This window comes from Mytilus californianus, unplaced genomic scaffold, assembly GCF_021869535.1.
Source record: "Mytilus californianus isolate M0D057914Y unplaced genomic scaffold, xbMytCali1.0.p SCAF_5, whole genome shotgun sequence".
Taxonomy (NCBI): domain Eukaryota; kingdom Metazoa; phylum Mollusca; class Bivalvia; order Mytilida; family Mytilidae; genus Mytilus; species Mytilus californianus.
The window spans coordinates 117597394-117613013 of NW_026262701.1; the positions used below are offsets into that span (position 1 = coordinate 117597394).

General features: G+C 32.3%; 1 protein-coding gene across 1 annotated transcript in view; it reads left to right on the plus strand.

The window, feature by feature from the left end:
* LOC127702886 (deoxynucleoside triphosphate triphosphohydrolase SAMHD1-like) overlaps positions 1 to 15393 on the plus strand; it is a 29950-nt gene extending 14557 nt beyond the window's left edge. The window contains exons 7-11 of the mRNA XM_052207191.1: positions 4840 to 5013; positions 9393 to 9484; positions 14176 to 14359; positions 15132 to 15218; positions 15376 to 15393. Of these exons, the coding sequence (XP_052063151.1) occupies positions 4840 to 5013; positions 9393 to 9484; positions 14176 to 14359; positions 15132 to 15218; positions 15376 to 15393 (555 nt within the window). The remainder of the gene's footprint in view (positions 1 to 4839; positions 5014 to 9392; positions 9485 to 14175; positions 14360 to 15131; positions 15219 to 15375) is intronic.
* Positions 15394 to 15620: the final 227 nt, after the last annotated feature.

A 15620-nucleotide genomic window follows, 5' to 3' on the forward strand; every position in this document is an offset into this window, starting at 1 on the left:
CCTTTTACTTTTTATAAGTTTGTATGCAAAAGTAAATCATTATGTTTTTAGCAAGACTCACTTTTTTATGCGCTAGGTATACTAAGTAAAAATTGTATGCAAAGAATATTTTGTATTGAAAAAAAAGAAATACTTCGAATCATGACAATAAATAAATTATAGAAAAAAAGAAAAAGGTGCAAATATTTCTTCGAAAACAAAACTCAATTAAAAATTTGAAAATGGGGTCTTGGAGACCTTTAACTAAGAAAAAAATTAAACTTTATGTTGTTTTCTCAAAATGTGTTAAATACGGGGTAATATCACTTTCAGTACAAACATACTGAAGTTTTAAAACAGCAAGATGTCAGGATTAGATATACTCTTCATGGTCAATCATGCTGGTGAAAGGTTCGATGTGAATGATTAAAGAGATAAAGCATACATCTATTTATGGAAGTTCTTTCAACAAATTGACAAAGAGGTCAATATTTTGGTCGTTTAATGATTTTTTTGTTATGTAAGATTGATTATATAAAAAAGAGACAATGAATCATAATGTTTACATACACATTGTCCGTTTGACTTCTATATATTTGCAGAAAAAAAATTCTTAAAAATCTATTTTTTCAAATCATTATTTGTTTTCTTGATGTATGTTAATATATGATATATACGAACTCTGACTATTAATATCATAATTTTTTGTCCATAATTAAAAAAGTTACCCACTAGGACTCTATGTAAATTTTATTGTTTAGGTAGTAAGTATTTGATGGAGTAAGTATAAATAATCTAACAGTCAAAACAAAAACAACATACATGTGCTTTAAGTGTCTGTCTCATTGTACCATATAAAAATGCACATCTTTTCTTTATAGATTTGATCATTGATTTTAAATCAGTGTATGATTTTACACACATATATTCATAGATGATTTTGGAAATTAAAGTTGTTATCACAAAATATTTTTTTATGTTTTGTTTCCTAAAAGAAATGTTTAGAAATATCTTTTGCCTTTATGTGATTTAATAAATATTTCTATACACTATAAGACTATAAGCAAGCTTTTCATGCATTCCGCATGGTGATTTTCACAACAAAACAAACAAGAGAGTTGTCTCATTGGCACTCATACCACATCTTCTTATATCTAAGCCCTGAAATCTTTTATTAAGAAATACCTACAGAATAAACATTTCGTTCTTTGTAAAGTGCACAACTGCTGACCAGGGAAAATAAAAAAATACAAATTTTGGAAATAACAATGAACAAAACCAATTATGGTTGAAAATAACATTATTGTTTTTGATAGCATATGAAGGTATTAATATAAATGAAAATGCTATATTCATTTTGATATTATTTGCCTATAATGTACTGTTTTATTTGTTTATAATATATCTAACATTTTCTAATAGAAATTGGACACTGGAGAATATTTTGTTATTTGATAAGACATTTAAACAATCACATGACATCAAACTTAACTGAAGTTAAGTTTTGTTTACTGGTCAGTAAAGGTCGTTTTAATATTCAAATGTGTAAAGTCGAATGATACAATGAAACAGACATTTAAAGCACATGTATGTTGTTTTTGTTTTGATTGAAAGACTGTTAGACTATGTATACTTACTCCATCAAGTGTTTACTACCTACAAAAATTAAAATTAACACAGAGACCTAACAGGCAACTTTTTTAATTATAAATCAAACATTACGATATTAATAGTCACAGTTCGTACATATCATATATTAACATACATCAAGAAAAAAAGTAATGATTTGAAAAAATGGATTTTTAAGATTTTTTTTCTGCAAATATATAGAAGTCAAACGGACAATACTACTTCACAAAGATAAATCGCAAAGAAAACGTCTCACCGTTCAATGATCTTTCTTCGTATATAATTGCAATTAAAACGGGGGATTACCATATGTATTTTAATTCAAATTTCGCTAAGAATTATTACAATACTCTTTAGCATATAAACTATTACTGTAAGGGACATACTTAGAAACAGTTTTACTAGACATGTTTTTTTTCAAAAAAATGAAAACAACACTTTTTAAATGTAATGCGTCCGAAGGTATAACATGCTTGCGATGAACGTAATGTTTTTAAAGGGGCGAATGACACGCTGTTATATATTGATTCGTCTTTACAATATCTTTATAAAGAACCACCGAAATAACACTTCTTAGATATTACCAACCATATCTGCAGATATTGCATGGCATGATTTGTCTTTGTATATAATTGAAATTGTTTACACCTGTTATCTGTAATCAATGAAACAATCAGTAAATACATGTTATTATTCATTTGATTAGTAATTACAGGTATTTACTGAATTGTTTAGTAATTCCGTGTAATTCCTAAAGTCACCTTTTTACTGTAACATTTGTACTGTTGTATCCTTCCTTTTTGTCAGTCTGTCCCATTAAATTTCCGTCGAATATTTGCTTCCTGAAATTTGTTATCAGGTTTCATGTGAACATGCTATACTGTGTGACGTGGTCTGAGATTCATCCTTGATATATTCTAAACATAATGGCAATGTATGAAAATTTTGTCGCATTTTTCTACGGAACTACAAATAAAACCTTTCTGATATTTGCTATTAGGCTTCCAATTCAGCATGCTCTACCCTTTAATGCGGTGTCAGATTTAGCGATCTCATCAACTTTCTTTTTAGCGAATACTTTTCTGTCTTAACATGATGACCATGTATGAAACGTTTGTAGCATTTTCCTAGGAAACTACAAATAATAGGTTCCTGATATTTGCTATTAGGCCTCAAGTCAGCATGTTAGATTCATCGCTCATCAACTTCCTGTTTACTGAATATTAATGCATTGTATATATCACTCTAACATACTGGGCATGTATGAAATTATCGTCGCCCTTTTCTGCGGAACTACATATAAGAGCCGCCTGAAATTTGCTTTCAGGGTTTATATGAACATGCATCGCCGTGTGATGAGTTTTCAGATACATTGTCCTTCAATTGCATATTAACCGAAAACTTAAGGCGGGGATATCATTAGTGAGAAATAGCTCACAATTCTACTTATGAGCCCAAATTTACTGTTACTAAATCAAAAGTGTAAGTAAAACCTGCCCTTTGTTATTGAACTTAGCAAATTGTAAAGAAAAATTTCATTACAAAATGATTACTAAAAGAATAACTTGACCTTTCTCGTCGTAAATTTTCGTTAAGGATTTTCACATTCTGATAAAAAAAAATAAGAATACATTCCTTTATTTACCGTTTGTTATTCTATTCGTCGGCAGAACAGGAGAGAGATCTTCACAGACCTTGCTTAAAAAAAAGAAGTAAATAACAAAAATACCTAACTCCAAGGAAAACTCAAAACGGAAAGTGGTGGATTAAACCTGGTTTTATAGCTAGCTAAACCTCTCACTTTTATGACAGTCGCATAAAATTTCATTATATTAACAACAATGTGTGAACAAAGCAAACAGACATAATAGGTAAAAATGTCAAAAATATGGATACAGCAATCAACATTGTGTTATAATCTTAATCACTATAAAAACAAACAAATATGTCAACAAAGAAAAACAAATTGGCATATGGACAAAGCACATAAGCAAAAATGAAAGTCAAGAATACAAAAAATGACCATAGCTCAATAACACAATGACGGGATGTATCGAGCCACGCCAAAAGGATATTACTTAATATGTACTAAACAATAAAGGTAAATAATTTACCTAGAAACTATACTCCAAGACCATCATGTATTATTTGTGAAGTTGATACGGAATATTTATCAACAAGGTCTTGGTAACTTCCGATGAACTTTTTCAGAAAAAGGACGAGCCTTCTTTGACATAACCCTGGGTCATCTTATCCCAGGAATAGATTACCTTAGCCGTATTTGGCACAATATTTTGGAATTTTGGGTCCTCAATGCTCTTCAACTTTGTACTTGTATGGCTCTATAACTTTTATGATCTGAGCGTCACTGATGAGTCTTATGAAGACAATACGCGCGTCTTGCGTATTAAATTATAATCCTGGTACCTTTGATAACTATTTACACCACTGGGTCGATGCCACTGCTGGTGGACGTTTCGTCCCCGTGGTATCACCAGCCCAGTAGTCAGCACTTCGGTGTTGACATGAATATCAATTATATGGTCATTTTAGTAAATTTCCTGTTGACAAAACTTTAAATTTTTCGAAAAACTAAGGATTTTCTTATCCCAGGAATAGATTACCTTAGCCGTATTTGGCACAATATTTTGGAATTTTGGGTCTTCAATGCTCTTCAACTTTGTACTTGTTTGGCTTTATAACTATTTTGATCTGAGCGTCACTGATGAGTCTTATGAAGACGAACCGCGCGTCTGGCGTATTAAATTATAATCCTGGTACCTTTGATAACTATCATCAACTTTTTGCTCAGACACCGGTGACGTTTTATAAAGTCTGAGTAGCTACACCAGTCGCATATTGAAAGTGTATTTCTAAATAAGTATCCTTCAAAGTGAACTTTTTTTTTCGGTTGTATATTAAATGTTGTGTTTATTAATATGTCTTTGTTATAGGCACATCTTTGTTAGTTCGTTTTCTCGATGATATTTATTTACTTCTTGTCTTGATTACGAACGTTTTAGATCTTGACACATGAAACATGTCACCAGATTCCTTTTAGGGGGATAATGTGCTATGTCAATGTTTGTTTACCTTATTCGTAGTCATATAAACTAACATATATACGGATGGTTATAATAAGTGTTCACACATGAAAATACGAAACGATCTCAATTGGTTTGAAAATTGTATCGGAGGTCAAATTGGAAACTGTCTTTATATTTTTTATAGATAGTGGCAAACAAACAGAATGCGATAGACGTGGACAAAATGGATTATTTTGCAAGAGACTGTCATGGCTTAGGGATGACGAGCAATTTTAATCATTCACGTTTTATAAGCCAATGTAGGATCATGTTTCCATTTACAGATTCCGAGGAAACCACCATTGCTGTAAGAGACAAGGTAAACCATATATTTTTTTTGTTAACTGAAATTTTCCTTTCAACTCTATGTTAAATCGTGCAAATAGCACTGTACCTTAGAAACACACGTTTACAAGTCATAAGATAGGACTTGCTGTCAAATTAACATAATTGTCTCCTTTGGATTTGGTGAAGTAGTACATAGACAACTGAAGATTCCTAATTCCTTTACACCAAAGAAGAATTTATAAAATATTTTAGAACATAAAAACTAAAACATTACTAACTAGAACAGTTAAGAATGTCAATGGTTACTTTACTTGCGGAAATTACAGTCAGATTCAGTAAAATGCAAATCTTTATTATGGCCCCGCCTCAAAGTGGTTGGGGCCATATAGTGTTACCCTTATCCGTCATTTCGTCATTCAGCAACGAACAGTTATACGGACTTTATTCTTAATGCCTTCGCATATTGATGATTTTTTTTATAACCAATGGGTCGATGTCTCTGCTTGTGGACATTTTTTCCCCGAGGACATCATCCGCCCAGTAGCAATATTGCATGAATTTACGAAGATCAAACAGAATACTGGCTCGGACGTCGCCCAGTATAAAAAGGTCCGAAACAGACGTCACCATGGACACGGTGTCGTCTGATAAGGCAGGTGTCCCCTCATCACCAGACATGACAAATATTTCAAACATGACACATTCAGATCATCATACTAGTGACGATAGCAATAGTCTCCATACACAGCCATGTTCAGTTCTTCTAACAGACATTTTGGATTTTGATGACTCTGAACAACACTGTCTCATTTCGAAATGTGAAGCCAATGGCTGCAAAACCTGTTGAATTTTAATAACAGATGCTCAATTCACTAGCAATTTAACTAAAAAGTCTTATTTTACCAGAAGTTACGATCATCTGAATTTTAAATCTTTAAATGTCGTCTACGGATTAGAGTGTAACCTTTGCAGATTGGTATACGTCGGTGAAATGAAAAGAAGGCTAAACAAACGTATGTGCGGCCATAGATCAGACATCAACCACAATGAAAGCGACATTCTTTACCAGCATTTTAACCAGCCTGATCATTCAATCCTTTCTATGAAAGTTCGCATGATCGAAAAAATATACCACAGGACTTACAATCCTCATCTTGCAACGCCTCTCCGTAGACAAAAAGAAGACTAATGGATTCGACAATTGGAAACTGCGACACCATATGGTTGCAATGACAATGATGGTATAGGTATAATATCTTGTCCTTCCTGTTGCTTGGTGATTGTGATGAATATTTTCAACTCAACTCTTTGACGTAGACGCAGTGATGGTCATCTTCATTATACATCACAAACTCTCCATGATGTCTCTATTAATGATTTGCTGCCATTTATACAAAACCCGTTAGGTATTAATCACATTCGCACGAAGCTTTATTCATTACCCCTTTCAAAACTTCATTCTCTGTTCAATTTATGTCTGGAAACCTCTGTTACAAACCCTCATTCAAACCAATACAAATTTGCAGCTATCATTTCGGATATTACAAGGCACAGACTTTTCAAACAAATTCGCATTGGAAAAAATGAAAAAGAGAAAAGATCCTTTCTTAAACTTTCCTTTGCCAACAAAGGTCTCAATGCCGTCAACTTGGGCAATATCCTTCATCATTAATTAGTTCAATCTAAACTACCTCCCTATTTTAAAGATCAGTCTGTACCAATCATTTCTTATACCTATACAAAACCAATTGCAACTAAAATTTTCAATTACAAACGCGTGTTGCAGGATCTCAATATTGACGACTTCATGTCTAAACCTCCTGATTGTTCCTGTGCTAGTTCCCCATTCATAAATAATCAAAGATGAAGAACTGGATCTTCCATCACTGTATTGGATACCTAAACTACATAAGTGTTCTTACAAACAACGGTATATTGCTGGGTCTTCCAAGTGCTCCACGAAACCTCTTTCTAAATTATTAAAATCAATTTTATCAGCAATCAAAGCCGGACTTCAAAGTTATTGTGAAACTGCCTATTCTAGAGGTGGCGTGAATCAGATGTGGATACTAAAAAATTCCAAAGATCTTTTAGAGTACATACAATCTAAGACTCTTTCATCTTGAAGTATTAAAACATTTGACTTTTCTACACTTTACACAAGTATTCTCCATTCCAAACTAAAAGACAAATTGAAAGAGTTGGTATAGCTTTGTTTCATAAAAAAGAATGGCCAACGTAGAAACAAGTATCTTGTCTTAGGGGGGATAAATCCTACTTTGTAAAAAATCACTCTGATTCAAACAAAAAATTCTCTGAAACTGACATTATCAAGATGCTTGATTTCTTAATTGACAACATATTTGTTACGTTTGGAGGACGTGTTTTTCAACAATCTATCGGCATTCCCATGGAAACCAACTGTGCCCCTCTTCTTTCCGACTTGTTCCTTTATTCTTATGAGGCTGACTTCATACAGGAACTTTTAGGAAGAAAGAAAAGAAGTTAGCAGTATCCTTTAATTTTACTTTCCGCTATATAGATGATGTTCTCTCACTAAATAATTCAAAATTTGGTGACTATGTTGAACGCATCTATCCCATCGAACTAGAGATAAAGGATACAACAGATACAGTGAAGTCTGCCTCATATCTTGACTTACATCTAGAGAAATTGGCAATGATGGTCGGTTGAAAACAAAACTTTACGACAAAAAAAAAATGATTTCAGCTTCCCAATTGTGAACTTTCCATTTCTATGTAGCAACATTCCCGCTGGATCTGCTTACCATTCCGGAGCACCTGAGATCACCCCCAGTTTTTGGTGGGTTTCGTGTTACTTAGTTTTTAGTTTTCTATGTTGTGTTTCATAACTCATAACTCATAAACTGACAACGCCATGGTGAAAAAAGAAAATGACAAACAAACAAACAACAGTACACAAAACACAACATAGAAAACTAACATGCATTATTACTTTGTGGTTTTTGTTGTTACATTTTCCTTTTTTTTCATTCGAAAGTCGTTGATGAGTCGTTTGTACGCGTACAATATTTTAATCCTGGTATCTATGACAAGTTATTATACAGTGTATTCGAGTTTCACAAAGAAACTATATACAAGAATGAACGACAAAGGAGACAATTTGTCATTGTTAATTTTTCTTTTTCGGACGATGATGTTCATTTTGCCCCTTCTAACGGTTTTTATATTTCATAACTTGTTTGCTATACCCGTGTCTGTAGTCGCGGGTTACATTTCAATGGGCGTATCAGTGCTAAATTAAGGCGACAGTAGTTTACCGATGTTCAAATCTCGTAAATCGTTAAGGAAGAGAAAAACATAAGTAACAAACAGTAGAAACTTTGCATGAACTTCAAAGGAGCAATACTGTTGGCGTCAACAGTTTAAGCATTTCCAGCTATGCATGCATCATCCGCAATACGAATACACACGGATTGGAATTTCACAATAGGCATTGGGACACAATCGGGAAAAATAAAGATCAAACGACTATACTTGTATCTCAAGATCTAAGATCGCAAAAACATGTTGAAATAGAGTTGAGACACCGATACATTGTATCGGACAACCATTTTGTGATGGTGAATGTAAAATGTATGTAGTGTTGAAGTCAGTCATTCTTCCTTATAACTCTTTGTGAGCACTAGCAATGTTTTAGAAAGGAAAATATCTTACTATATATTGCTATATATGTAGTGTTATGAATACTCATGATCCGACATCTTGTCGATACTGTTAACTTCTATTTTGGCATAGCACAAGGTCATGCATTTTTCAAATGGCAAAAAATCAAAAGCTCGAACACACCAAATTAATAGAAAACAACTGTCATTTTCCTGACTTGGTTCAGGCATTTCCTAATGAGGAAAATTGTGAATTGAACCTGGTTTTATAGCAAGCTAAACCTCTCACTTTTATGACAGTCGCATAGAATTCCATAATATTGATAATAATGTGTGAGCAAAACAAACATATATAGTAGGTATAAAGGTAAAAAATTGGGATACAACAGTCAAGATTGTGTTATAATCACTATAAAAACAAATAACTATTTCAACAGATAAAAACAAAATGGCATATAGAAACTCTATAGACAAAGCACATAAGCAGAAATGAAAGATAAGAATACAAACAATGACCATAGCACAATAACACAATGGCGGGATGTATAGATACCGAGCTACGCCAAAAGTATATTACCAAAAAAATGGACTAAACATTAAAGGTTAAAAATATACAAAGACAAATAAAAAGAACACCATAACACGTAATTAAGATAATAACAACGTTAGTGCTTTACGTTTTAAAATATACATCGAACTATACTATATCGTAACATAACCTTTACAGGTAATAATTGGATAACAACTGCATGTTATTTTTACAGGAAGAACTAAATTTATATGAGTTATTCCATACACGCAATGGGCTTTTTAGACGGGCATACCAACATCAAGTTACACATGGTATTCAACTAATGTGAGTAAATGCTATACATAGTTACGATTTTCCGTTATCGGGATCAATTTTAGTTGCGTGTATAAAATTGACAAAATATAAAAATCTATCACTTTGAAAAAAAAAACTATCTATGAGTAACAACTGATCACATTATTGCATGCTGTTTTACAGGATAGCTGACGCTCTCGTTGCAGCCAACGACCATCTTCCCATTGTAGCTGATAAGTACGTATTGATTTATTAATATTCTTAATGCTATAATGTTATCAAGTGGCTGTTTTCAAATTAATCATGTATTAATTTCAGGTTCAGTCGTATTGGGTCGAGGTAAGCTGTATTAGCTCGAGGCGAAGCAGATGACAAATACAGTTGATTGAAACCAAATACGACTGTACGAATACATCATACAGGATTAATATAAAACCACAAATTTGATGACACCTTTATTAAACAAAGACTTTAGATATCCATCAAAAGATCGAGGACAAATACATCTGTAGAAAGACTCATACATAATCATTATGAACTAATTTTATTAATTTTCATTTGAATGCAAGGAATATTGAATAACCCTAAAAATTAATAATGTGCGATAAGTTACCCTTTTATTCACCGGGAAATATTCATCTGAGCCTCTCGATTTAACACGAGCTATCTTCTATCAAAATGCTGTAACTGATGTTAACAAAATGGCAACGACCAGGTTAGAATACCTTGGAGTGACGAAGCAACAAGTATCTGAAATCCATCTGGTGCTTAGGACAGTTTTCACAAACGGCCCTTTTCAGGGCCTCCAATATTTTCACAAAAAGTGTCTCTTCCTTTGTTTTACAAATGAGGCATTTTAAGACACACAATAATCTTCTGGCGTAAATGTTTAGTGTTAAAGCATTTTATTATGAAATCAAATACATCTTAAACAATATAGATTCACAGTGTGGCAAATAGGATTCAGAAACAACCAACAAGTGCTTTTATCAATTTGTTTCTTTGAATAAGTAACTATTTTGACAATTATTACTACAGATGAGCAAGATCTTCTTTCACATATGTTTTAATGGTTCGCGAAATGCCTTCTACTGTTAGTTCGGTATAAATAAATAAATGTGGCCCCTTTGAAGCGGTGCATATCTAATATTGTCCACCCTACACATTTCTTTCACTTCGGACTGCGCCCCAACTTAAACCTGTATTAATGAGCAGTTCTCAGACACATGACATTGTACTAAATGGACAACTTATTATGTATTTTAAGTCATTGATTAATATCTATCATTGGAACTCTTAAAGACAATTGATCAAATGTGGTTGGTGATACAATTTGATATATATTTGTTTGTTTCTGTCAGCTTTTTTTTTTATTTTATGCAGTTTCCATTTTTTCTTTAAGACACGTCTTACATTCTATATAGCATCGGACGTATATGCAAATTTGTTCGTTGCATAGAGCTTTGTTAGATTTACAGTATTTCAAACATTGAATTTAATTTCAAATATCTTCAGAACTTTTTTGTCATCGGTTCTCCTTACGTCAGAATTGTTTTATCTTAAGAACGATGTGTTGCAATTTTGTTTTATTCGTATACAATGTTAGATTCTTATATGGAGATGCGATGTTCTGATCCACTATATTTTCCTTCTGGATTGATTCAAGGTATTCAGTGTTCAACTAAAGTTAAGATAAAAAAAAATCAGCTACTTCATTTATATGATTTTAAGTTTAAAGCAACTATATGCACATGATTTTTTTGTTTATACACAGTTTTGATTTAGAAGAAAAACCGACATGGTTAGAAAACACAAATAATAACACCATTACAAACACAATTCCATTTTAATATTCTTGTCATGGTTAGAAAATACATAAAATAACACCATTACAAACTCAATCCCAATTTAATATTCTTGTACGTGTCTATAAATAAAACAAATTTATTCTATTTTTAGAAATTTGCCTGTGATGATATAAACGTCACAAAGTATTCGTCACTTTTTGTGACTTTTTTCCATTCAGGTGACGCGCAGTTTATATTTCGTTTGTGGTGTCCTGGTGTGCTGTCCTGGGAGGTGTCCTGGGAGGTGTCCGTTGTTATTCTTCGGTTAACATGTTGTAATGTACTATTATATTATTTATTTATGTATTTCTCTGTGCTGAGTGTTCTTGCGCTTGTTTGTACTGTATTCCTGTTTCGTAGTATTGTCATTTTAGCGGTATTTTAACATTGTCATATAAGCGGGAGGTTTGGCTAGCCATAAAACCGGGTTCAACCCACCATTTTTCTCTTAAAATGTCCTGTACCAAGTCAGGAATATGGCAGTTGTTATCTACAGTCCGTTTCTATGTAAGTTGACGTTTGCTTTTGTTGTAGTTCAGTGTTTCCGTTGTTCCGTTGTTTTCCTCTTATAGTTGATGTGTTTCCGTCGGTTTTAGTTTGTTATCCGGATTTGTTTTTGCTTAATCGATTTATAGATATAAGAAGATGTGGTAAGTACCAATGAGACAACTCTCCATCCAAGTCAAAATTTATAAAAGTAAACCATTATAGGTCAAAGTACGGTCTTCAACACGGAGCCTTGGCTCACACCGAACATTAAGCTATAAAGGGCCCCAAAGTTGTAGATAAAAAAAAAAAATTAAAAAAAATGAATGTTTATATTGGAAAAAAGTAACGTTCTGTAAACTATAACAATTTCTTCAAATTCAATCCATATTACGCTGTTGCTTTTTCCGTTTTAAGCAAATTTTGACCACGTTTTAAAAAATTAATTTCCTGCTTAATACATACATTATATGTGCATTTTAATTGCGATCTTAAAAAGGACGAAGATGATATATAAACTACCGTCAATTATTGTGTGTGTGTAAGTTGGGCCGTTTAAAAAAATGAATTGATTCTAAATCAAAATTGGAAAGGAAAAAAAATACTTTGTTTCAGAAAAAAGAGGATAAAAACTTATTGATTTACATTCAAAATTAGAGACGAAAAAAAAACGACACTAAGATTAAAAAAGTAATGTTCATGTATGTGCATGAGAAAAAAAACAATCCCTCCCTCACAAAAAAAAATCAACACACACACACACTCAGAAAAAGAAGAATAGTCGGTGCATAATCATTCTGCTACCAAGGGTTTTTCACAAGTATAGTAGATAACAGAAAAGTTCCAGTTTCCAAAATACACCAAACTATACATTTTACCTACTAGTATTTCGTAAAGTAAATGCAAATTTCATAAGGCTTGGTCAAATAGCTTTTTAATGTCCAATATCTTGCAAGTACGAAAAAGACCATAACAAAGAATATTTTGTCTATGTTTTGTGATTGCACAACTATTGAAAGTTGATCATGCATTCGTTCTAAAATAAAATTTTACACAAGATTAAAGTTAAGAGATACTAAGTGAAAAAATTAGACAACTGCAATGGGTTAATCGCTTTGACGTCCGAAAAAGATAATAGCCAACACATACATTGTAACTTTTAAAGCTAGTAAAATTAATTTGTATGTTTAAAGAACGTGCGATATCATAAACATTGTTTATCAAAACATAGCAAAAACGCAAGTAAAGAACGTTTAAGTATTCAATATTAATCAAAACACAAAGGTTATTCCTGTACTAGTTTTTCGAATTATTTGATTTAGGCGTTGAGAAATTTTGGTGACCCCACAGTTTAAATGTCTATACTAAATACGACGTTATATATCCACATTGTTATGAAAACGATACTATAGCTATATAGGTCTGTAGGTGAGTAGGGTATTTCGTAGAAAGCAGATCGAAAAACTAATACAGATTTATTTAACATAACAGATTTATTGATTCTAGCACGGGTTAGTAAAAAAAATAATTGTGCATCAAATAAAGAGATGAATGCATTTCAGTTATGTTCTCGAGACCCCCTTTGTCCTTGTTTGTAACAAAACGAATTTAACTTATTTGAGGTTTATCCTGTCGATACACTAGATCTCTCTTCTTTTGGAGTTCATGTGATTCCCACAGTTTTTGTTTGGTACCTTGATTTGTCTCTTCCTGCATCGTCTTACGAGAGTTGAATGTCGGTTACATCTAAGAAGCACTAATATTTCCTTACTTGATACGATATAACAGGACATTTGTCCTATTATGGGTGTTTTGTTAAATTGTTGCTGCTAAAACTGAAGTTATTGAACAAAAGATTGGAATGGTTCCTATATGTCATTATGATTTGGTTCATTGTTATGATTGCGTTTTTGGTGTAGTTTTTGTTGACCAGTCTTTAATTTTCCTATCAGTTAGGGTTTTCTGTTGCTTATTGTCTATAAGTCCTGGTGTTGTCTGTTATTCCTCTACTTGTGGTTTGGAATGCCCTTGGTATATGGCTAAATTTAAAGTTGTGTGACTATTTGAATCTTGAATCGGTTTCGAATTTCGACAAAGAAATTTGCTTTTTCATCAAGGTGAACTTTCCATATATTTGTTAAATATTTCAACAAGACCTACATATTGTGTAAATACCACGCAAGTTAATACAATACTTTTAGCATGCATTTCCTATCATAATTTAGTAGAAGGTTGCTGTTTACAAGAAATACGCTAAACAAAGGGCTCTTAATTTTAATAGTAAAAGCTTTATGTACGCCATCATGACATTGACCGATACGCACAATGAGTATCACAATCGACTTCGAAAAATCTGTCAACATTTCATAATTGATTTTTAAATTTTAGCGGGACAGAAGCAAAGATGAGTGAGGCCTTTAAGGAGATGGGTGCATATGAAAAATTAACTGACAGTGTTGTTGATGTTATCCTTATGAGTAAGAACGAAGAGCTGAAAAAATCAAAGGATCTTATACACAGGATTTATACACGTCAGCTTTATAAGGTTGTCGGTAGGACAGAACCTAGAGAGGTAAGTCAATCTTGAATAAGAAATAGTACATTTGTTATGTACCGTTCAGAGTTTGATAAACTCTGTAGTAAGTGCATACCTTCGTGTATAGTGGAGACGTTGTTGCACATTCATATCCAACTATTTGCAACATTCATTCAATGCGTTGAGACCATTCTATGACCATTCGTCGTTTTAATTTTTTTTTTTCAATGTCAAATAACGGGATCAACAAATGGAATTACGAAAACGGACCGTTTATAGAAATTGATAAACAATAAATGTACTTTCTTCAATCAATGATTAATTCATTTGTCTTGTTTACTAGTATTCATTATTTATTCACAATGTTGTACTTATCCCTGGGGAAATGTTGATATTTTCCAATCTCTATTTCTATTGAACAACTTCGACCAAAATGACTAATTCCAAATACCCAGACATACTATTGTATGTACTTATATATTGATATTCTTAACTCGTGAAAATATATACTTCACACCACATCTTCATTTGTCCATAGTTGTCTGTTTTCAAAGTAAACATTGCTATAAAGATAATTTTCGTAAAATAATTGTGGTTATGGAATTTTAGACCCCAAAAAAATATTTATCTATAATATCATGCAAACATCACAGTTATTCTTATTCAAAATGAAAAAAAAAGAAAATAAAATGAATTATTTGACAAAGCTTTTTTGATTTTATAAATGAATACTATTTCAGATATCATTGTTGCCAGGTATAGTAATTCTATTTTCTTTTCTTTTTTCTTGTTTCTCATTTAATTTCAGGAATTTAAAGAAGAGGAGCTATTAAAATATGAGAAAGATTTACTAAAAGATGAGAAACAGTTTGGGAAAGATGATTTTATTTTGCAGGTAATCCTCATTCTCTACTTTTCCTGAAAAATAATTATACGCTAAACAATCCAGTATACGTAAATTAATCCTTGTTTTACTGTACCATGGAAGCGTTTAGGGAAAAAAAGTAGTATAACATCTACCTGGCTTCAGGTTATCCTTTTTTGTACTCAAGGAAGGTGAGAGAAGTTAACTTTGGAGTGCTGTGACTGACTGTAAGGGTATAATATGTTTTAAGATTTATTTATGAATAACTACAGTATTTATATTAACAATATGAATTTTGAAACACGTTAAAATATTATTTTGAAATTCTTCGAAAAGGCTTCCAAATTTTCATAAATTTGATGTAAAATGACGGTGGCCATGGATACTACAACATGCTCCGTTCGAAGATGGTCGTGCCACAATTTGACATGA